This window comes from Trachemys scripta, chromosome 2, assembly GCF_013100865.1.
Source record: "Trachemys scripta elegans isolate TJP31775 chromosome 2, CAS_Tse_1.0, whole genome shotgun sequence".
NCBI lineage: Eukaryota > Metazoa > Chordata > Testudines > Emydidae > Trachemys > Trachemys scripta.
In genome coordinates, this window is record NC_048299.1 from 204,365,468 (window position 1) to 204,389,506 (window position 24,039).

The window sequence follows — 24,039 nt, forward strand, 5'->3', positions numbered from 1 at the left end:
GACCAGATTGTTCTCTTGCTCTTTAAAATTACCCTTAGTCAGTGGCTTCCCAAATACAAAGATGCCAAGTATTCATAAACTTCCTGGCTGTTAGTGAATTGTCTAACAGCAGTTACCTCAATTTCTGTTCTTCCATCATGGTTTTAGTCTTCTGGTTTAGAAAATGGGTTACATATTGAGCTCAGTCATGGCATGGACATGAAGATTTGACACTCATTGTAAAGACCTTAATTTTATTCCCACCAAAAATCTGTACCCACAGTATTTCTCCATTTTCCAAAAATGTCTCCAGTTTTCTCTCAAACGAGCACATTAATTGCTTCTTTTGCTAACTTGAGATGCTAGTTTTGTATTCTGGCCATGTTTGGTTCTTAAATAAAATTCGCAAAGCCTTGTATTGAATTGCCTGTCCATTTTCCGAACATAGTCCTGTCTAAACAGCTTATTGGGCATTTTTTAGTCCAAAATTGACTCTCGGTAGATATTCCAAATGGGAAGCAGTGTGTTGGTAGCACCATACAGTACACATATTTTAATGCAGAGATTGTGAAGGGGTTGGTTATCCATGAAATAACTGCACAAACCACCTCCCTTTCCAGTAATGATCACAAAACAACATCCCTATAGCAACAGTAGTAGCTGCCTGCAAGGAAAAATATTAGGAAAATGTATGTTTAGATGTCTTTTGTGTGATTTATTAGCTGGAGATAAGCAGCAGCCAGTGCCATCTGACCAGCCAGTTATTCCTGAACCACCACCAAGTGCTCCATAGACCACAATTTGGGAACCTCCTATGTACTAGACTCCACTAATCTTAAACAGTAAGAAGTAAGATACCAGTACATTGTCTCTAATTCTCCATGCAGCAGATATTATGTAATGAAAACTGTGGATAAATATTTAAATGGTTTTGAACAAAACAAAAAGCTGGGATTGCAGCCTTTCTATCTTAGTTATAACTTGAGCAGGAGTCTGTACAACAGTGCCTCACATTGTAATGTTTCAAGGTTATCGAATCAATCATTTCAAGAACTAAGTATACTCTGTGGGCCAGAGCCTCATCAAAATGAATAGAGTGCAAATCTCCTCTAAATCAATGGGATTACTCCATTACAGAGGTCTGATTCTAGCCCATTATGTCCAGTGCACAATCAAAACATTGCAAAACAAGTACTCTGTATATTGATTGATAAATCATAGGGACTTGCCCAAGTTCCACTGAATTGCTTGTATCTATATAATTTTCATCTGTGCCAAAGCAAACAAATGTAATAGTAAAAATAACTCTGCACTGAACAACTGTGTCCAGTTCTGGTGCCCACAATTCAAGACAGATGTTGATAAATTGGAGAGGGTTCAGAGAAGAGCCATCAGAATGATTAAAGGATTAGAAAACATACCTTATGATGATAGACTCAACAAGCTCAGTCTATTTAGTTTAACAAGAGAAGGTTAATAGGTGACTTGATTACAATCTGTAAGTATTTATATGGAGAACAAATATTTAATAATGGGCTTTTCAGTTTAGCAGAGAAAGTTATAACATAATTCAAGAGCTGGAAGCTGAAGCTAGACAAATTCAGACTGGAAATAAAGTGTAAATTTTTAACGGTAAGAGTAGATTGGTAAATTGTTCCAATGTTAAAGGTTCTGGTGGATTCTCCATCACTGACCATTTTAAAATCAATATTGGATGTTTTTCTAAAAGATCTGCTCTAGCAATTATTTTGGGGAAGTTCTCTGGCCCATGTTATACAGGAAGTCAGACTAGATGATCACAATGGTCCTTTCTGACCTTGGAATCTATGAAGCTGTGAACCGCATTTACAAGATATGCTGGAAAAACAATGCAACCATTTTAAAAAAGACCAAAATCCTGTAACAGTGTATATACGAATTTATATTCTCTCTGAAGGTTAATTCAACCACTGTACCCAATAGTAGTGCTTTTAGGGAAAGGCAACTGGTAATTCTTCGAGTGCTGTCCCTGTGGGTGCTCCTCGTCCGGTGCCATTGATTGGAGATCTTCGGTAGCAGTGCTTGGTTGGGACGCACGCACTCAGCTGCTGTCTCGCAGTCTCGTTAGAGCAGGAGTTCTCAAACTGGGGGTCGGAACCCCTCAGGGGTCAAGAGGTTATTACATGGGGGGGTCGCGAGCTGTCAACCTCCACCCCAAACCCCACTTTGCCTCCAGTATTTATAATGGTATTAAATATATAAAAAAAGTGTTCTGAATTTTTAAGGGGGGGAGGGTTGCACTCAGAAGCTTGCTATGTGAAAGGGGTCACCAGTAAAAAAAAGTTTGAGAGCCACTGCTTTAGAGTCTGCCTGACCGCGTGCATCCCGCGCCCCCCTCAGTTCCTTCTCAACCGTCCTCGGCTGAAGAGGGACTCGGGGCAGTGCTTATCCTCTTCTCTGGTCCTTGAAGGAAACAGTTTCAAAGAACATAGAAATAGTAACACCCCAGTTGTTTCCCTTCCTTTAGAATAGTTACTAAGGGTAGGTCTATACTTACCTCCGGGTCTGGCGATAAGCAATCGATCTTTTGGGATCGATTTATCGCGTCTTGTCTAGACACGATAAATTGATCCCGGAAGTGCTTGCCGTCGACGCCGGTACTTCTCGGCGAGAGGAGTACGCGGCATCGACGGGAGAACCTGCCTGCCGCATCTGGACCCGCAGTAAGTTCGAACTAAGGTACTTCGACTTCAGCTACGTTATTCACGTAGCTGAAGTTGCGTATCTTAGTTCGAAGTGGGGGGTTAGTGTGGACCAGGCCTTAGTTTAGTTAAAAATATATATATATATATATTCCTCAAGTTTGTCTCCCGCTGAGACACTCTCCCCTGGCATTCCTAGTGCAATAATGCCAGGGTCTTCAGGATTCAAGAAATGTGCTTTCTGTCAAGACTCTGTGCCAAGGTCTGATGGACACTCACATTGTCTGAAGTGCCTCGGCGAGACACACGTCCCTGCTAAGTGTGTCCATTGTACAAGCCTCAAAACCAGGGCTCGTTGTGACAGGGACTTGTGGATGAAAATGCTTCTGATGCAGAAATCTTTACAGCCGCCTCTGGAGACAGTCAATGGCAGACTCCCTCACGCTCGGCAGGAAGCCCAACTGTCTCTGGGCAGAGACTTTCACAAGGGTAAGGGATCTCCTGTGAGATTCTTATCCTCAGTGCTGACAGTGCCAAAGGCAGGCACCTCCAACTGTGCCAGCACCTCAGCCATGGCTCTCGCGGAGCGCAGATGCAGGGACCCGACTTCCCATGCCGGGAAGGCTCTTCGGCACCAAAAATAGACCCGGTGCCGACAGCGCGCTCTGCCCCAGTGCCGACAAGAACATCGGCACTAAGCCTGCGTGCCACTCCGATAGCAGCAGTGGACCTTCTGCAGGACGCCTACAAGCAACCTTCAGCAACGGGAAAAGCCAAACAAGTCCGTGCACACTTCTGAGCACAGTTCGCGCTCAGTGGAATTACAGCCTGGAAAGCAGCAACAACAATTCCTAAGTCAGGATGACCTCTCAGTGGCACCTGAGCCTAACTCTCTGCTCCTGGACACACACTGCTCACTCTTTGACCAGCCGCTCTCCCCACCTGACCTGGCTACCTTACTGACAGCGAGCCTGATATGCAGCAGCAGGCAGAGTTTTCCTCACCTGCCTCTTCTCCTCCACTGGAACATTTTGCACCTCAGACCATGGCTCACAACCACCAGACTCAGTTTCCCTACTTTGCCCCTCTATGGGCGGCACTTAGCTTTTCTTATCCTATGCCTTGGCCTCAGTGGTACCCTTGGCCAGCTCTTACTGCCACTCACCCTCATGCTTCTTCCACCAGACCACAAGCTCTGTCTGTGCCTCTATCTCCAGCTCCATCAACTTCTAGAGTGCCTGAACCACCCTCTCAAGAGGTGGGCTATGGACCATACCCTGATTCACCGACTCCTAACTCTCCATCAGCTCCAGATGGAGCCCTCATACCTCTGCCTCCACAGAATGAAATTCAAACATTCGCGGGTCTTTTCCTGTCTACCTGGTCAGTGCATCTGAGTTGAGAGTGCTGTCCAGAGCGGTCACAATGAAGCACTGTGGGATAGCTCCTGGAGGCCAATAATGTCGAATTCCGTCCACACTACCCCAATTCCGACCCGCAAAGGCCGGTTTTATCGCTAATCCCCTCGTCGGAGGTGGTGTAAAGAAACCGGTTTAAAGGACCCTTTAAGTCGAAAGAAAGGGCTTCGTTGTGTGGACGTGTCCAGGCTTAATTCGGTTTAACGCTGCTAAAGTCGACCTTAACCCGTAGTGTAGACCAGGCAGTGTATTGTGGTACCTATGGCATAGCTCCACATGTGACAATCTCAGTAGACTTTGTAATCTAAGGGTATGTCTACACTACCCACCGGATCGGCAGGCAGCGATCGATTCAGCAGGGGTTGATTTATCATGTCTAGTCTAGACGCGATAAATGAATTCCTGAGCGCTCTCCCCTAGACTCCTGTACTCCACCGCCGCGAGAGGCACAGGCAGAGTCGACGGGGGAGCAACAACAGTCAACTCACCACAGTGAAGACACCGCGGTGAGGTCTAAGTACGTCGACTTCAGCTACGTTATTCATGTAGCTGAAGTTGCGTAACTTAGATCGATTTCTCTCTTCTCTCCCCCCTCCCCCCAGTGTAGACCAGGCCTAAGTGGTATCAAGCAGTACAGACTCTTATTGCATCAGATGATAGCTGCTGAGCCTTCCCTGGCTTGGCGGCAGACCAGAGACAAATTGCAATTATTCGTAGATTTTTATGGCCAGATAGGACCATTGTGATCTAGTTTGATCTCCTGCACAGAACAGGTAATAGAATTTTGCCCAGTAATTCCTGCATCAAGCCCATAACCTCTGACTGAGCCAAAGCATCTTTTAGAAAGATGTCCAATCTTGATTTAAAGAGTTAAAGTAATAGAAAATCTGCCAGATACCTAGGTATACGTTATTCCAATGCTTAATTATCGTCACCATTAAATTACACATTATTTCTAGTCTGAATTTGGTCTAGCTTCAGCTTCCAGCCATTGCATCATTTGTCTGCTGTGTTAGAGGTCCTCTACTATCTGAAATCTTCCTGTGTAGCTAATTATAGAACATGATTAAGTCACCTATTAAATGTCTTGGATAAACTAAATAGGTTGTTTCTTTGTTGTCTCACTGGTATGATGGATTTTCCAGAACTCTAATAATTTTTGTAGCTCTTTTCTGAACACTTTTTTCAATTTGTCGTCTTTTTTTTTTTTTTTTTTTTTAAGTGTGAACACCAAAACTGGGTGCAGCATTCCTGTAACGGTCTCACTAATTCTATTTGCAATCATAATGCCACCTCTCTACATCTGCGTGAAGTCTCTTTATATATCCAACGATCACATTACTTCTCTTCACACTGGGAGTACATGTTCAGTTGGTCCACCATGACCCCTAACTCTTTCAGAGTCACTGCTTTTCCAAGCTATAGGACAAGAACTAAAAGTGTGACTTATATTCTCTATGTATGATTTTGCATTTGGCTGTATTAAAACACATGTTCAAGTGAGCCCACCTGACCAAACAATCCATATTGCTCTATAGAAATGACCTATCATTATTTTCCAGTCCACCAGTTTTTGTGTCGTGTTCAAACTTTACCATCGTTGAATTTATATTTTCTTCCTGGACATTGATGAAGATATTGGATAGCCTTGGGCTGAACAGATCCCTCTGAGCCTCCACTAGAAACATTCCATTGGATGGTGATTTGCCATTTACAGTTACTTTTTGGAGATCTATCAGTTAGCCTGTTTAATCCATTTACTATGTACTACATTGATTTTGCATAGTACTCATTTTTTATATCAGAATATCAAGCAGTACTAAAAAGTCTAAGTATATTATATCAAGTTGCCTTTATCAACCAAACATATAATCTCATTAAAAAACTATCACATTTGTTTGATAAGATCTAATTTCCATAAACCCATGTTGATTGGTGTTGTTCCTTACTGATTGCATCCTGTAACAACCTTTCCATGATTTTGCCCAAATCTGATGTCAGATTAACTGGCTTATAGTTACGCAGGTCATCCTGATTATCCTTTTTAAATATTGGCACAATTTTTTTTCCCCAGTACTCTGGAATTTCCCCAGTGTTGTAAAATTTCTTAAATATCACCAATCAAGTTTTTTAGCTAATTCTTTTAAAACTCATTGATATAAGTTATCCAACCTTTTGCTAATTTAAAAATATTAGTTACTGCTAGACTAGAAGTATTTCATTAACTGTAATTAGGATTCTCCAATTCACATTGTTGTAATTACAGATGCAGCTTGCCCAGGGTGGAGAGGCCATGTCAGGATTTTCCCCTCCCAAACCCAGCACCTGTACAGCAATTGGTGAGGAGGCCCTGATCACTTGCTTAACTGCTGATATCCCAAAATGGGTGGTCATGATTCAGGCAGACAACCAGGCCACCATGGTTTATATAAGCTAGCAGAGAGAAATACAATTAAGCATCTTGTGACAGCCCCATAGATGTGGGATTGTGCAAGGTTCCATGAAACATTCCTAATGGCTCCCTTTCTGACAGCTATTGACAGGTGGAGATGATCAGTAATGGACTCATTGTAGTGTTCCTGAATCAAGGAGTGAGGAGGTAGTGAATTGGGTCTTTAGGAGTAGGATAGGAGAGAGAGACCTGGTCATATCACCTTTGGACAATTATCAGCAGCTTGTGCTCTACACTGGTCAGTAGCAATATATTTAGGCTTAGCAGAATTTGATTATTTTTATAATTTAAACAGATAATATTGAATATTTTTAAGCTTTTTTTATTTTTATTAATGTAAACATTCACAGTTGCAGGAAATTATGGGGATGTCAGACAATAATTATTAAATGACTGTAGATGTTGAGATTGTCAACAGCATATGTCAAAATATACAAAGTAAATATCCCTAAATAATAAGCTTTCAAGCAGCACTTTTCCTACTTTTACAATCTGTAAATTTTGATTATGAATGGAAATAATGTTTAGTTGGTTTGTTTGTGTACAGTGAAATTGACATTTGTCGACATTTCTGGATAAAAATCTAATCCTTTCAAGCCTAAATATATTGAAAACAGATTCCTTTTCCATCCTCTGATGCCATTTGTAGTAAAATTCCAAACCAAATACGAGAGACACAAATGGGAAAATCCTTGTATGCTTCTACCAGCAAAGACAAATATGGTTCCCAACTTAAGGGGGGATGGGGGGCAGACACTTTTAGGTTCAGACACTTGCCAGATCTGATCACACAGACCCAACACACCTCTTTACACTCCAACTTAGGATACCATTCCCTGTGAGCATGACTCCTGACAAGGTAGAAGTCTAAAACTGTGGTGTTTTTGAAAAAGGTGTCTCATCTCATCTTAATTGCTCAAGGGAATCTGTCAAAAGTTACAAGTAAGAAAGGTTTAGTTACAGGTTGCAATAGGTATCTGAGGATCTTTTTCATGCCCCCACAAAAACTGCTCATTTGCCTTCTTCATTTGCTAGGGTCAGTGTTAAAGACAACTTCAAATCCATTTGGCTGCTGTTTTGTTCTTTAATTTAATATACTGAAAATAGACCAGTTTCTCTGCAGTGTCACGTTGTCGGGTTCATTAGGGCTTGATAAGCTGAAACCCTTCCTATTAAATAGCCTCTGTATTATAGGCTATTAATGTTGTCTTAACTAAGCTGATACTTTTGAATCTCTCTGCACCTGTGAGTTCAAGTTTCTTACACTGAAGTTCATTTTTCTGGGGGCAGGAACTTCATCATGTAGTAGTGAACTTCAGGCCCTAATGTCTGGTCCAATTTATAGTAAACTCTTCAATTAAAAGTGATGTGGATTTATCCTAGGCTCCTTCCAAAGGTGGTAATGGGTTCTACATAAATGAATGTCATCCAGACAACTTTTTCCCCTTCACTACACATTCTCAACCTGGAAAAGCTGTCTTCTCAAGCTCAATACGGATGAGTCTTTGGTGTGGACTGAAGGTCTTTGAAAACCCACCCAGCTTTTTGTTTCAGTTGACACTAATAAGTTTTGCTTTTTCCAAGAGGACTATGTTTAAACATCAGTTGATTGCAAATTTCACTGTTACAGCTTTGCAGACCTGGAACTTGAAAGTTATGTCAAAGTCTCTGCTGTAGGAGGCAGGTGCATCCAGGACACTTGTAAAGCAGCCATTGTGGTCTTTTCTGCATACTAAATCCTATTGCTTAGATTTGGCTTCCAAACTGGAATCCATATGTAGACTGCTTTGCCAGGCAGGGGATTACCTTAATTGTCCTACCTCCCACCCCCATGAATTTTATTTATCTATTATTTTAGTCCTCTATTAGACTTTTAAGATATCTTATTTCTCCATATGTGAAAATAAATCTAGTTAATCTTATTAATCATGGCCTGTTCACTTTATTCGTTGTTTCTCGCTGCCTGTTTCAGTAGTTGGACTTTTTTCTTTTAGAGACGTACTTGGAAATTTAAAATCTCTCACTTTACTACAACAACGATGTTTAAAACACAGCTGTGAAACATGATTGTGGGCCCAGATGTGTTTTTGTTTCTTGTTTGCATGGACATAAACAAGCTATAACTGTGCCAGGAAAGCATGTTCTAACCTAGGTATCTACCAAGGTTAAAACATAGCCCCAACCTTAGTTGGTTTGGTTTTTTTCTGTTCATGGCAAGAAAACCTACAACAATTGTACTATACCAGTGCTTCATATTTTAACATGGTTATTTTTGTGTAGTCCAGGTCTTTATTGTCCAAGAGTGAGAAGCCTTTGAGAGGAGTTTCTTTAGTGAAGAGGTAATTAGTTATGTGATAGGGTTTTTTTTCAAACAGTACACTTCTCAGTGGATTACCACCTCTGGACCTTCCTACACACCAACTTGTAAGTTCTGTGACATCGTATTAATTTTTTATTGGCTCTTGCTAGGAGAATATTTTTACCTCTCATTCAAAAGGAACTGATTGCTTTAGGCAGCCTGAGTACTTCATCAGAGATGGCGCAAATCAACCACCCCTGCATCCAGCAGCTTAGAACCTCAGAGCTATAGCAATTCTAGCCAAGCCTGATCACAGATATAAGGACCCAAGAGTACAACAGGTGGTGTGTAATTACTACTTTTCAGTTTTCATGAAGAATCTTGTATGCCATGCATATATTTTATCTATGTAGGTCTTTTTCAGAAGTTAGCTTATGAGGTAGTTGAATTTTCCCTTTCAGTGCCTTAATAATCCATTTCAGAAGCTTAAATTAAGCAATTAGAATTCAAAATTATCTTGACAAACTGGAGAAATGGTCTGAAATAAATAAGATGAATTTCAAGGCTATTAACATTCAGTAAAGTTTCAAAATACAGGCCCCTATGGGTAGGTATCGTGACCAGAAACAACAGTAATAAAATTACAGTATGTGGTTGGATCTGTTACTAGTGAATGAATTCCTACTGAGTTTTAATATATTTAAACTTTTATAAAGAGCTTTAAGCAACAAAATAATGACCTGCTTCAAATGTTTGTCTTTCTTAATGGCACTAAAATACTTTGAGGTTTTTTAAATGAAATATACAACTTAGACTAAATTGCTAGCAACGTTTGGGCATCCTAATCTATGATAGGTTTAAAAAAAACCACCCTGTCACTACAGGCTAGTTTTGATGTAAACAGTGATCCAAAGACTTCCTGTTTTACTCTCTACTAAAGGAGCAATGAGGAAGTGCCTGCTAGCGATTCAGTGTGTGCTGTTAGGAAAATGTAGGCTTGTGCTACACTTAAAATGTAAGTCAACATACTATGGTGCTCTAGGGTATGAAAAATCTCTGAGCATGATAGCTATGCCAATCTAATCCCTGGTGTGAATTGAGGGAAGGAAGCTTCTATTGGCCTACCTACCATCACTCGGGGGGTGTGTGTGCGTTCGTTCATTCCTACAGAGAGAGAAAAACCCCATCCATTGCTGTAGGCTATGTCTACACTACAGAGTTACTCTGCCATAACTATGGTACTATGTAGCTATGCCATTATAATCCACACAGTGTAAATGTATCGGTAGTTTATATAGATGGGATATTGAAACTACAGAACTCCTTCAGCACCCAGAATGGAGGGGGGCGGGGGAGGAAGGAACATGAAATAAAGCTCTATGGGCTTGTCTTCACTGCATGGTAGCTTGAGCTATAACGCACGTTTTGTCCCTAATCCAGGGGTGGGCAAACTTTTTGGGCTGAGGGCCACATCTGCGTGGGGAAATTGGATCCACGGCTGGGGCAGGGGGTTGGGGTGCGGAGTGTGGGAGGTGGTGCGATGTGCAGGAAGGGGCTCAGGGCAAGGGATTGGGGTGCAGGAGGGGTGTGAGGTGCAGGCAGGGGCCTTAAGGCAGGGAGTTAGGGGGGTGGGATGCAGGAGGGGTTCGGTCACTGGCCTGGCACCATTTACCTCAAGCAGCTTCGGGGTGGCAGCAGCGCGCACCGGGGCCAGGGCAGGCTCCCTGCACACCTGCCCTGTCCCCAGCCCCGCGCTGCTCCAGGAAGCGCTGGGACCCCTGGGGGAGGGCGGGTGGAAGGAAGGCGGTGTGTGCTGCCCTTGCTGCACCTCCAGGTATCTCCCCCGAAGCTCCCATTGGCCCTGGGTTCCCGGCCAATGGGAGCTGTGGGGGATGGTGCCTGGAGGCAAAGGCAAAACATGGAGCCCTCTGCCCCCCCCCCGCCCGGGGGCCGCAGTGCCAGCCACTTCTGAGAGCAGTGCGGGACCATGGGGGGCAATCCCACGGGCTGGATCCAAAGCCCTGAGGGGCCAGATCCGGCCTGTGGGCCATAGTTTGCCTACCCCAGTCCTAACCCAATCCCCATCCATGCACAACTTTCTAGCTCAAGTTAAGTGGTGCTTTGAGCTAACTGGCCCTTCAGGGATGGGGTGGACTTGAGTGCTGCTGATGCTGAAGCAGTGCTTAATTTTTGCCAGGGCTGCACCCTAGCACCTCCAGGCTTGGCAGTTCAGAGCCCCGGCACCTCTGTGCTTGCCGTGTCAGTTATGAAAGTAAAAAAATTGCTTGAGCCCCAGCAACTCTTTCATTACAAATTAAGCACTGGGCTCAAGCTAATAATGCAGTGGGGTTATAGCAGCTGAGTTACAACTCAACTACTCATCCAATTACTCCGCTAACCAAATCACTGGCCATGTGGCTGCTCACTTGAACTAGCGCCAAAGCAGTAACTTGGACTAATTCAACCAGAATTAACTGTTGCAATGAAGACAAGCCCTAAGATACTGAGAGAGGCTGACAAAGCCCTTGTATATAATGGATTGTCTTCTGCTTCTACAAACAAACCAGAAAATAAGTTGCCCTTTATGACATGGAAATTTGGTTTGGGAGCCTGGTACAGAGGCAGTCATGTTAGAGACAGTCTGGGCTCCAACTTGAAGCAAGTCAGATCTGAACTCACTATTCGGTCACATTATGGACAGAGCCCCACCTAGACCCAGCGCAAAGTGGAAAGTCTGAGGGCAGTGAAGGCTAGCACACCGCTAACTCTGATTTTAGGATTATGCTGACTTTGACAGTCTCATAGTCAAGGAGAGTGAAATCTACTGTAGCAAAATCTCCAATCTGTTTTAACTACTCCCCTCTCTTTTCTCCTCTCCTCTTACTGTATATGCAATGGGGATGAGAAACCTTGGTATGTTTAGTTTCTCAGATAAATAGTTAATGTTGTTCAAAGGTGAAAGCCTGAGTTATGTAAGAAAGAGCTAATCCAATCCTGGTTAATATTCACTACTCCAATTCATTCTCTGCAGCATTTCCTCCTGCTTACATGAAACCCTAACAGCAGAGCAGGCACTAGGCATAAGCAGACTAAGCTATTGCTTAGGGCCCTGAGCAGCTTTGTATTATGTGTGGGGGGAGAATATTCTGGCTTCGGGCCCCCACTGGGCTAGCACCGCTCTGCCTAAAAGCTCCAATTTAGAATCAGGAAAAAGCCTAAGGCAGCAGCCTCATCGAGGTGCGATATGCTGCTAGTTTTGAAATTTTGGCATTTCTGAAACTTTCAAAAATTAGAGTAAACGGGTGGGGACATTTTTATACTGGCATAAAAATGTAAAAGCTCCTGACGGCAGAAGTTTCCCACCTCACCTCATGCAAGGAAAACCTTAGGGATAGCTCAGTGGTTAGAGCATTGGCCTGCTGAATCCAGGGTTGTGAGTTCATCCTTGAGGGGGCCATTTAGGGCTGTGGGGCAAAAATCTGTCTGGGGATTGGCCCTGCTTTGAGCCTTCCAACCCTGATCTATTCTATGACCTCTAGTTTGGTTTGGAGGAGGTCATTTATCTATCAATCATTTGTTTTCAGACAGTATTTAGGTAACCCAGACCCAGCTTGATACCGATTGTGGAAAGGAAGGAAAAACGAAGCTCGCCCTAGTCTGCCAGTTTCTCCCAGGTGCGGAGAGTAAGGGAGCCTGGCTCTGGGAGTAGCGGGCCAACAAGCCTCCACCTGTGCCCTGAAGCCAGCTGCTAACAGCTGGAGGGTCAACCCAAGCCTCCAGGGAAAGCGGTGGGGCATCCCCGTTTCTCATTGGCTGTGAACCAGGGGCGGCCACGCCCCTCTCCATTGGTGACAACCCTGCCTGGGTAGGTGTGTGCGGAGAAGGTGTTGTGACCTCACAAATGGAACTCCGTCACCTTCCCCGGCCCCGCCCACCACGACCCCCCACCTATAAAAGGCCCCGCCTGCTGCGGACCCCTGTAGAGGAGGCTCCGGCAAGGGAGGCGGAGGAGGAAGCGCTCGCGCAGCCTTGGAAGCGCAAAGGTCTGGGCTGGAGCCGCTGCCCCCCGCCCCGGTTGATGGGGGAGCAGGTTAAAGGGTGGAAGGAAAAGGGCTTCTCCGCAGGTGGCAAGACCTGCGCCCGGGGGAGCACGGGCCGGGCAGCCCCGATTTCGCCCCTAGTTTGTTCAATTCCATTCCCGGGGACGGGGGGTGCGTGTCCCAGCCGGAGACCAAACCCCGGGGCAGCCCGTGATCCCACAGCGCCAAAGGTGCGGCGGAGCCGGTCCCAGCTGTGCGGGGCGCTGCCTGGCCGAGCTGAGCCGGGGGGTGGCGACGGACCACGCCACCCACGGGTATTGAGGAAGCGATTAGCTAATCATTGGGTGTAACACCGCCCCTTTCACCAGCCCTGCAGCGATGTCTGTGCTAGTCCCACCTTGCAGACGGGGGACCCGAGGACAAGGTTTTAGCTCAGTGTCTTGTAAAATCTGGATTTATGCAATTAGTGGCTAAATGATGTTTAAAATAACCCCAAATAGAAGTTTAAGAATTCAAAATTGCTTAAGAAACCGGTGATGTCCCTGAGAGCTGGTGCTTTAATGGGAACTCGCTGACTTCATTTTGGACAGTGGCTGAACTTTTTTGAGCCACACATTTGAACGGTCATTCGGGTTTGGGGGTGGGAAGGGGAGTGGGGGATCGTCTGGGCATTTGAAAACGGCGAGGAAATTGACATTGTTGAACTAGTAGATGTTGTTACAGTGGACAGAAAACCCATTGGTAGTTAGTGTGTCTTGGGGACTGAGAAGGCCCAGGAGAAATCAGCATCATCTGCCATGGTGATAAAGCCTGGAAATAGACAGGTGTATTATGGGAACCCTAGTGGGCTACACACAGTACTTACTCAGATATTTTTCCTTTTAGTTGTGAGAGTGTAATTTGTCTCCTGTTGACGAAGATGCATTCTTCAAAGCCCAGGCTTGTTGTTCCATATGGCCTCAAGACTTTACTCGAGGGAGTGAGCAGAGCTGTTCTCAAAACCAATCCAAGCAATATCACTGAGTTTGCAGCTCTCTACTTCAGAGAGCTAATTGCATTTAGAGAAGGTTTGTTCCTGCTTATATGCTGTGATACACATTCCGTACATTTGAAAAGCTGTGTTATTGCAGAATGCTAATCAAACTGTCCATCTTAATTTATACTTTTACCTCCAGAAAATCCTAATTTGGATATAACAGACCTGGTTAGAGAATTTCATTTCACTAGAGGTAAGAAAGGTGTCAAATGCTGCTCTTATTATGATATTATGTTTTAAAATACAGTATATTATGATGATAAGATAAAGCATTCAAACCTGCATGGTCATGAACCTTTAAATGATCTTTTGACCATTTTCATTATGAATAGTAACTTAACATTATTTAGCACCTGTCATCACAATGTGCCTTTACAAAGTATGGGCCTAATTCTATGAGATGTCAAATGCCTTCCTTTGACTCCTCACAGGCTGGGACTCTAAAGTACATACAGAAATCCCTGCAGACAGTCACCTTTGGTGTTGCAGATGGGTAGTGGGGAATACAGGCTCTCCTTTAGGGTCTCATCTACACAATGCTTGTTTTTGGCACTTGACGTGCCATATTTCCATTTAGCAAAGAATTTCTCTGGCAGCGACTGTAACATGACTGTGTCACAAGGGGCCAAATCTCAGTTGTAGGGTACTAGCAGATGTTGCATTAGTGGTGTCATATCAGATATTAGTCTGTCTTATTGGCCTGGAGACCCATCAATCATCTGTTTGCATCATCTTGAACTGACATTTTGCTCACCCATCAACTCCATTATGATCCAGTCTTCTGTCTCAGTTTGCTCATCTCTGCCCCTCCCCTCTATTCAGTTGCATGTGACCCCACTGGAGTTGTGAAGGTTGTTGGAAAGGTATTCAATCGTAGGCCACAAAAATGGCAGACTTTTCTCCTCCCAGCTGTTAGAGAAGGGGAAAGGGTGCTTCTCGGAAGCTAAGGGTCTCTTCCCTCCCCCCCCACCCCCTTCAGTATTTTGTCATGATGCCACAGGCCTGGACCAGGTCTCTGAGACTTGCAAGTTGTCTTTGTGACATCACTGGTAGAGCTGTGCAGAAAGTAAGGTTTGAAAATGCACCTGGCTCTAGCTGAAAGGACTCTAAAGCTATTGTGGTAGCTTGGGCTGGTACTCTGTGAGAATAAATTATTACTGGTTCAGTTTCTAAAAACTGACAGGAGGCCAGGTGGTCCAGTGGCTAGATACTGGAGTAGGAATCAGAAGACTTGAGTGCTACCCCCTTATCTGCTACAACTTTGGGAAAGTCACTTTGCCTCTGTGGCTCTGTTTTCGTGTCCTGCTCTAGGTCTGTTTTTTCAGACTGTAGGCAATTTGGGGCAGGGATTGTTTCAGTCTGTACACTGTACCTAACACACAGACCCCAATCTCAGTGGGAGTCTCTTGGTGCTACAGTAAAAACAAATAATGACTGACTGAAAGGTAAGTAAGAACAATGCAATTTATTAAGCAGTGTGCTGCACACCTGGGCATTAAGTACAGGGAGAATGATCCTCCACACTCTGATGCTGTGCCCTAAACTGGTGACTGTCTTTTTGAGAGGATTAGTCAGCTATGCCCCAGCACAGAACAAATGCTCCTTGGAAGGCAAGGGGGAGGGAGGGAAGGAAAGTGCTAAGGACACAGGGCAGCTGTTGTGCCTGGAGATAAACACATGTAAGTGATCTTCTACTATTGTTTCTGCACCTGGGTTGTAAATGGTGTGTGCATTGAGAGAAGCTGGGTTGCCAGTCAAAGCATGTAATTTAGAGAGAGTTTCTGCTATTAGAGTTTAAATTTGCCATGAATAGAGGGTTCTAGATTTGTTATAGCTCTTCTGCGTTCCTGCTCCTTTCTCCAGAACCTCTCTAGGTGATTTTATCCACACATGACATTAGGTACCATCTCAACACCAACTCCTTCCCCCTGCCCTCAAGAGCTACCTCTCTTTCCTGCAGTTTCCCATGCTCCTCCATTTTGTCCCATATCTACATCTGTGCCATTTTTGCATGTGCAGTAGCCAACAGATTAAACACAATAAAAACAGAGCTCCTTCTCTTCTCCTCTTTTTCATGTTTTCAACCTTGACACCCCTGAAAACCCCATCTGTTTTTCCCATTTCTCTTTCCAAAATCCACCCCTCCATCTCTACTGCTCAAACCTTGCTCCAAGCCTCCCACTGACACATGCTGCTCGTGGGGAAGGGTTTATGCAAACACTCCAGGTTATTGGGATTTGTGATGTGTGTGTTCAACATATTTTGTATGAATCCAAAATGCTTTGATGCTCTAGGTAGGTTCCAAAGGGAATGATGAATTTCTCAGTTAAGTATTTGATTTGTTTTTTCCTATTGACTCTTCTCTTTTTTTCCCCCCACTACTTTTTTACTTTTTGAATGCTCTGGGGAAGAAGATGGCTGCTATGATGTGGGGGAAAGAGAGGGTTTAGCACTAGTAAAATTTTACATAACATACAGGCTAAAAGTCATGGAGCAGGATAACAGGCAAACAGAAATCCCCTGTTAAACTGATGTACCTCTTGCATCTAGAATGACCTGACAAATTCACTTTAAAGCAGAGGTAGACTTTTTTTTTTTTTTTTTTGGTCCAAATGTCTTGGTCAAAGGGCAGTCAAGGTCCAGACTCCAGAGAAAATAAAAATAAATGAAAAGATTTCAGCGTCAGTTCAAAGCCTCCGGTAGTCCGAATTTGGCCCGCAATCTGCCTATTGACTACCCCTGCTTTAAAGGCTTGATGAAGTGTTAAACAGGCAGGTTGTGCAGAGATTGTTGGAAGCACCTTCTAACTTACTGTCTTGCTGTTTTAATTAGTAGAGGGCTGGACTGATAGACTGCCAGAAAAGAGAGCTGACCTTGGAGACGTAAGTGTGGTGTCTCCACTTTCTGAGGAACCAAAACGAAAGGAAAAATCCACAGACACAGAGGAGGACCAGTTGCACGAAGGCCCTGAACCTGAATATAGCAGCAAAATTACACAATACCCATCGACTCACGGTGAACTTGCAGAAAATGAACCATCCCCTACGGGACCTGAAGCATCCCCTAAGGGACCTGAACTTGCCTATGTCCCAGCAGATCCTGCACAGCTTGCTGCACAGATGTTAGGTAACATTGATTCTGTTCATTCTATGAAGGATGTGGCAACAAGTGTGCAATCTTTTCCTGAACTGTCTCTGAGCTCAGTGGACACAACAGTTGCACCAGTAGAAGGTGCTGCTGAAGAAGCTACACTTACCCCAGCTGCTGAGGGTTCTGCAGAGTCTGTTAGGTTGGAGCCAGCGGTTCAGAGTCAGGCCTCCATTGTCCTAGGGTCCTCCAGCAGTCAGGCTGAACAATCAACAAGTGATGTAGATCAAGCTTCCTCAACCCCCTTGCAGGATGAACCACCACCACCTGCTCCTCCACCACCTCCTCCTCCACCACCACCTCCTAAAGATCCATTACAGGCTGTGCCTTCCCAAAGCGAAATTGAGGTTACATCAACCATTCAGGCTATGCCAATACATACTGACGATGAGCCCGCTACTGAAGGAGAGGTTCCACCTTACATAGAGCAGTTCCCGCAGCAAATAGTCATTCCCTTTTTAGAACAAGTAGCTTGTCTAATAGAGATTCAGCAGCCACTAATGCCTTCACTAAATACAGGTCAGTTTACATGCACTAAGATCTTAGATCCATCTGCAGATGATGCAGAATTTGACCCTGAAAGAATGGAAACTACAGCGCAAATGGCATCAGCTGAGCAAGGTTTTATTATGTCAGGTAAGAAAGTCGGATGTTAATGAAAATTTCATATTCCAGGTTAACAGTGCTGAAACTCAGTAGCTAAATTATTAAATGCAAGAACCTATGCCAGTGCAAGGCTATGGGAGAGATTGAACTTCCTTACTTTGGGGCACATAAGGAGCTTTGGTTTCCTCTGCAATCGCCTGGCCCCAATGCACAGGTATTAGATCTCTCTACAATTTGTTCCAAAATGTGTGACTAATTGTGAGTAAGACCCATAACTGCTCTTGGATTAGTGTTGCCTGCATCAGAGGACCATGTGTTCACAGGGTCCTGCAAATTGATTTGTTGTGGCATCAGAGGTGCAGACAGCACTTACTCCAGGAGCCAGAGTGGTATGTGGCACATACAAAAGGTAGCTGGAGGTGTTTTGCCTTTGAACAGCCCTGAAAGCGTCTTGCTGAAAGTGAGCCACACAGTTTGAGGCAATGGCAGAGATTGAAGATGTAATACATGTGCCTTGTGTTTGAGGAAGGTCGATGGCGGGGGAGGCCAGAACTTTGAATGTGGCCTCACTTTGAAAGATTTAAATCCTAACCATTGCATTAACATAGAGTTTTTGCATTTAAAAAAGAAATGGTGGTGGTTGCCTGCACTGTCCTGTTCTGCAGATGGGTTGAGGTGGGTGGATGAGGCACTTAGGAGGGGGTTCTGCAGATGGGAAGAGGGTCTGGCACTTGTCTTCCTGGTGAAGTGCCACTGGAACAAACTCCTCACCTGACAAGTACCCTACGCAGACTCTCCTCCCAGCTGCAAACCCTCTTTCCATCCTCTGTGACAAGTGCCAAGCCCACCCCCTGCTCCCAGCTGGAGAATTCCCCCCCCCCCCCGCCCCCGTGTCCCCTTCTCCAGTGAGAAGTGCCTGCCTGACTCCCCCTGCTACTGCAGAACCCCTCCTGAGCCCCTTCCAGGCCCCAGGAAAGGTAGAGGTGTTAAGACATATCAAAGCACGTTACCGAATTATTTTGTTAAGCAACACCAAGGGATTTGCATGGCTGAAATGAAGGAATAACAATGTTGGAGCATGTGGCAGTGGTGCTGTAGTTATGGTTGGAGGCAGCACACTTGTTCTGATCCCTATTCAGGTGTTGATAAACTTTCTTTATAAAAACTATTCTTTGAAAACATTGGTAGTAAAATATAAGCTCCCACGGTACTTTGTGTGGCAGCTAAATAGAAATTGCTGTCTAACTTTGGATGTCCAGCTGTAAAAAAAAAAAAAAAAAAAAAATTTACCCTGGGTCCAGATGCATTTTTCTGCTTGGTTTTAATAAACCAAAACATTTAAGTAAGTTTTGACAAAACTGACTTTTTTTTGAGGGGGGCAGACTGTTGCAATTCCCCCTGTGCTGGTAATTCAGACTCTCTCAGGCCTGGCAGCCCAAAAGGAAAATGTCTAACATTTTAAGCAACTGAAAAGAGGGACTTAGAACAGGAAGAGTTCTGGTCTCTTTGGTCATAACTCCAGCACCAATTCTTCTGCTGTTCTTTTCACTTCAGCTATGCAAAAATCCCCATCTATCTTCTCTAACATGCTTTCTTATGGCATACGTAAGTATAGGCGTGTTATATGTAAAAGTTTGCAATATGATTGCAATTCATAGCTCCTGATACCAGCAATTTTTTAAATTTTTATTTTATAGCAATGGCAACAACCGAAGCAGGACAACCACCACCATATTCTAATGTGTGGACTCTCTATTGTCTAACTGATTTGAGCCAACAAGGTCGAAAGTCACCACCACCCCTTCCTCCAGCTGGAACTGGTGCTCCTTATCCCCAAGCAACCCTCTATATATCTAGTGGGAAGGAGCAACAACCATTCCAACAACAGCAGCTGGCACCACAAGGTCCACCACCACCACCACAAGTATCCTCTCCAACTTATGTGATGATGGAAGAAGGCAAGAGGGGAAATGCACCACCTTTCATTTTAGTGGGCTCTACAGTTCAGAATGTACAGGACTGGAAGTCTATTCCTGGCCATACTGTCCTTACACAGCATGACACAAGTGCTGTAAGGAGATTCACTACAGTACCTGTACCAGTTGCCAGGCCAGCAGATCTGAAAATGGCCACTCCAAACCCAAATTCTAATTCTGCACAAGAAACTGCTAGACCACCAACCCCCGTTTTTCTTTCAGTTGCCATACCCTTAGACGAAGTAATGTCTGCAAAGAGGGGCTCAGCAGCTGGTGATAAAGCAGGCATAAATCCCTTTGCAGGAAGCTATGGTATAGCAGGAGAGATTACATTTACTTCTGCCCCAGTCCGCAGAGCAGACTCATGAGAAGGTAGGCCGTTTCACATTGTGCTCGTGTCTGCAAGGGAGACATTCACAACTTCAGCCTCTGGTTATAAAGTTTTGCTTTAAAGTCAAAGTTTAAGTTTTTGAACTTGGATGCTTAACATTAGGCTCCTAAACTGTAGCCTGGATTTCAGAGTTGCTGAGGCCATAAACTTCCACTGAACCTAAGCTTGCTTGGCTTTGGCTAACCATTCTAGCCACCAGTGTATTTGACTTGAAGCTGGTTGACAGTGGTTGGGACAGCCTAATTCCTCCTCCCATTCCGATGCACGCGTGTAGAGCAACCACACCTGGCATACTCACTACTTTCATTTAGGGGATGGAGGTTCAGTACGACTTCTAATTTTAGATAAAACTGCTTGCTCCAGAAAGGCTTGGAGCTGGTTTCTCCTCTGTACCTGGCATTTGCAAATCCTGTAAATTGGTAGTTAGGTTTGAATTGCTATTTTCATCCTCTGCCAGATGTTTGAAATGGGAAATCAAAGCAGCAGGCACATGCACTGTAGATTTATACCCCAGGTTACTGTGCATGGTACATCCATGTGCACGAAAGTATAAATTGTAGCTTGAAGACATAGCCCTCCCAACATCCTAGACACTGCTCATGCCTATTTCACAACTGCCTGCTATGGACTGGTAGTCAACATCCCACCTTCTGGAAATGAGAGGGGGGGGGGGGGGAAGAAGAAAGAACATAATGCTCTCTGTACTTAACCAAATTCTTTTTCTTTAACAGGTTGAGAGGAGATGTCATGTGAACACCCCAGGATGGAAATCTGCATCTTAAAATAATAAATTAACTTAATACAAGCACTCAAAACTAATGCAATCCATTAGAATGCCTTTTTGCATTTCCAGAGTGTTGGCAGAACACAGATTATTGAAGATAAGTATATAATGAAGTGTCCATGGGGGGGGAAAATACCCCACCCGCAGCACAGGCAATAACGGAAAAGAATGCTTCCCCGCTGTAGCAGAGGCATTTGGCTGTGGCCGAGCCCTCTTAGAGATGTTTAGCTAATAGACAAGTTGATCATATAGTATTGTGTAAACATACATCCATCAAAAATTTCAAATTAGTTCCACACAATCCCTTTCCAGAGTAGGTCACATCTTATGCAACATTGCTGTTCCTGGCAATGAGTTTAAGTCCACAGCTTTGACTCTGTAAGCAATGGCCTTATACTTAGAATGTCCCAAAACAAAGAAATAAGTGAGATGGTCAATGAGATTAAGGGTAAAAAAAATTTCACTAGATGGCTTGCAGATGCTGCCCTGTGCCACACAAGAAGCCAGTGCTCAGTTAAAACCCATTATAACAGACCTTAGAGTTGCTATGGAAGACACTGTCTAGTTTTGCTATAGCTTTGGAGTCTCAAGTTTATTTCAGTCTGTCAGTGGTCACTGGGGTGGGGTGTGTACGTGTGTCATTTCTGGGGGATTTCAGATGTTTAGAGAAGATGCTGATTTTAATTATCCAGTGAAAATTGCTTAGTGTCTGCATCTATTCGCTTAAGAACCCTAGTCTTTACTCCTTGGGAGTTCCCTAGTGCTTGCTCCTTCTCTTGACCTGCTTCCTACTTTTAAAAAGAGCAGGTACCATCTCCTCTGTTGCAGCTTGAAAATAAAGGAAATCACTAGGAGATTGGATTTTGAGCAGATATCGACTTCTGGAGAAGAAACTTACCTGGGAAGCATATGCCACTCAATGCTTCTCTCTATTTCTATCCAGTAAGCTCTTCAAACATTTGGAACAGAGTCCTTTCCCTGGAACGTAATGGGTTTCAAAACCCATTAGGTCAGTGTTTGAGCCAGTGGGTTGCAACCTAAGGGTGTCACATGAGGCTGGTGGGGTGGGGGATGATTGCAATAAAACTTTAATATCTCCCAAATGAGGCAAAGAAAAAGTTTCTAGACTCATTTCAGGATAGCAAAACCCTTCAAAATTTGAGACATCAACTTTACTAGAACAGATTACTTGTAGCGATGCATGAGACGCCAGTGTGATTCAGCCTCTGTAGTTGAAAAGCTTCTTCCTTGTTTGCTGAGCACAGTGCTTCCAGGGAAACCACTGACATGACATACTTTATGAACCCAGAACTGCAAGGTTTCCAGACACACCAGCCGAAAGCCACACTCAGCAGGATGTCAAGTATCAGAGGAGTAGCCATGTTAGTCTGGATCTGTAAAAGCAGCAGAGTGTCCCAGGGCACCTTATAGACATATTGGAGCATGAGCTTTCGTGGCATCTGATGAAGTGGGTATTCACCCACGAAAGTTCATGCTCCAATACGTCTGTTAGTCTATAAGGTGCCACAGGACACTCAGCAGGATGACTTTATAGAGCAAAGGCATCTACCTGGATCAGCTGATGCAACCCCTACTATTAAAAAAATGAATCTGAGTAATCAGAGCATTGGAACATTTGAAAGCCTTTATTTAGTAGCAATTAATGTAATTAACACTAACCTCCAGACAGCAATTAAAATAGTATACAAAGAGCAGCTGGAAGCTCTGTAGCCCAGGTCTGTATAAATATGTATTTCCATAAGATTTAATGCACCCCAATTAAAGGGGTAAAGCTGGTGTGTACAGCAGTCTCCATACAGGTGCCTTACATACTTCAAACCACACTTTCTAGGAGGAAATCTTGTGCATTTGTACAGTGCATACACAGGTGCAGTTTAATTTCTCCAGTAGTTATGTTCTACTGGGTCCTGATTTTTAAAAAGTTTCTGCAATTGTACAACAATGGTGCAAAGCACCTATAGTTTCTAGTGCAGTAAACAGATTTTTTTAAACCTCTTACTAGTGTTCAGTTCAGATTTAACTTTTAAATGGCTCTTAATTCCTTAACAAAATGAGGTTCGTAACAAAACATGAAAGAACAAATTCAAAACACTGCACTAAACATGGAATAAATACTTTGAGTAATGTTACCAGTGTAACCTACAACATGACCATTTGGGGGATAATAGTTCTGGAATCACTGACCAGAATCCAGGATTCTTGAGTTATGTTCATAGAAAGCAATCTTATGAAAGTTAAGTAAATCTTTACAAAAATAACTTGCCCTCTCCTAGCTTCAAGCACAGAATAGTGCAATTCATATCTGTGCTTTTAAACATGTCTGTGCCACAATAAATCCACCCCAAAGGGCTGTTGTGCCAGCATAATAATTAAAAGAAAGGATTCATAGAACACCTTCAAATGTTCTATTTGCTATCCACCGAGACTTAACACAGATGTATTCAGCAAATATGACAGTACTAACCCATCAGAAAAATGACAGCTCTGAGCAGTTTTGTCTACGTTCCCCTCTCCATAGACTTTCAGATCTGTACCACCATATTTACTGCAGGAGATGCTTAATATACTGTTCAATAACTTGTCAGTTTTTCCAAGATATGAGTAGAAACAAGGAAAATTAAAAAGATTAAGACTTAATTTGCATTAGTCATGAGCTCCCTTTGACATTTTAATAAATGTCAGGTAAATTAAAGTAGTTTCTGTCCCAGTAGTTGCCAGAGTAAAGCCAGTCCTGTGCACCAGTGTAGGGATTGGGACCTTGATGGAACCACCTGTAAAAGAGGACAGGATGGCTGTGAGGAGACTAGAACACATTTCAGTGTAACAAAGTTCAAAGCTGCTTTGGTGCATCTTTCATGTTGGTTTTCAAACCAGTCTACTGAGAATTCAGTGCTGCATCCCGCACTGTTTTAAGTCAGTTCAGACTGTCTTGATTTGCTAGACTTCTCCCTTACAATCCCAGAATAGTTTCTGCCTGAAATCCATGCGGATATGTTGTGATGAGTAGGTAGTAGAGATTGTTGTACAAGAAACTATACTTCAAAGCAGTTTTGAATAAGCCATTTTTGACATGCATTTAAGAACAATTTATTACACAAGGACACGAATACACTGCAAACACTGCATTCCTGAAAGCAGAAGTTTATTATTTCACCAGCATTCTTATTTCCCCAAGATTTTGAAACCATTATTTTGATAAGTGTCAAATA

At 43.6% G+C, this 24,039-nt stretch overlaps 2 protein-coding genes across 3 annotated transcripts in view; one reads left to right on the top strand and one right to left on the bottom strand.

Annotated features, from left to right (window-relative positions):
• Positions 1-12,799: 12,799 nt before the first annotated feature.
• CABYR (calcium binding tyrosine phosphorylation regulated) lies at positions 12,800-22,224 on the top strand. 2 transcript variants are annotated; one of them, XM_034762781.1, is made up of 6 exons: positions 12,800-12,872; positions 13,755-13,936; positions 14,045-14,098; positions 16,738-17,688; positions 19,857-20,006; positions 20,757-22,224. In XM_034762781.1, exons 2-5 carry the CDS (start codon positions 13,789-13,791, stop codon positions 20,000-20,002), a joined length of 1,299 nt encoding a protein of 432 aa, XP_034618672.1. In that variant the 5' UTR covers positions 12,800-12,872; positions 13,755-13,788; the 3' UTR covers positions 20,003-20,006; positions 20,757-22,224. The 2 variants fall into 2 exon arrangements, with proteins under 2 accessions (XP_034618672.1, XP_034618673.1); XM_034762782.1 differs by having other exon boundaries at positions 16,738-17,031; positions 19,356-20,006.
• A 209-nt stretch (positions 22,225-22,433) lies between these two features.
• OSBPL1A (oxysterol binding protein like 1A) overlaps positions 22,434-24,039 on the bottom strand; it is a 154,619-nt gene continuing 153,013 nt past the window's right edge. Inside the window, exon 28 of the mRNA XM_034762783.1 lies at positions 22,434-23,601. Coding sequence (XP_034618674.1) covers positions 23,499-23,601 — 103 coding nt within the window. The 3' untranslated portion in view covers positions 22,434-23,498. The remainder of the gene's footprint in view (positions 23,602-24,039) is intronic.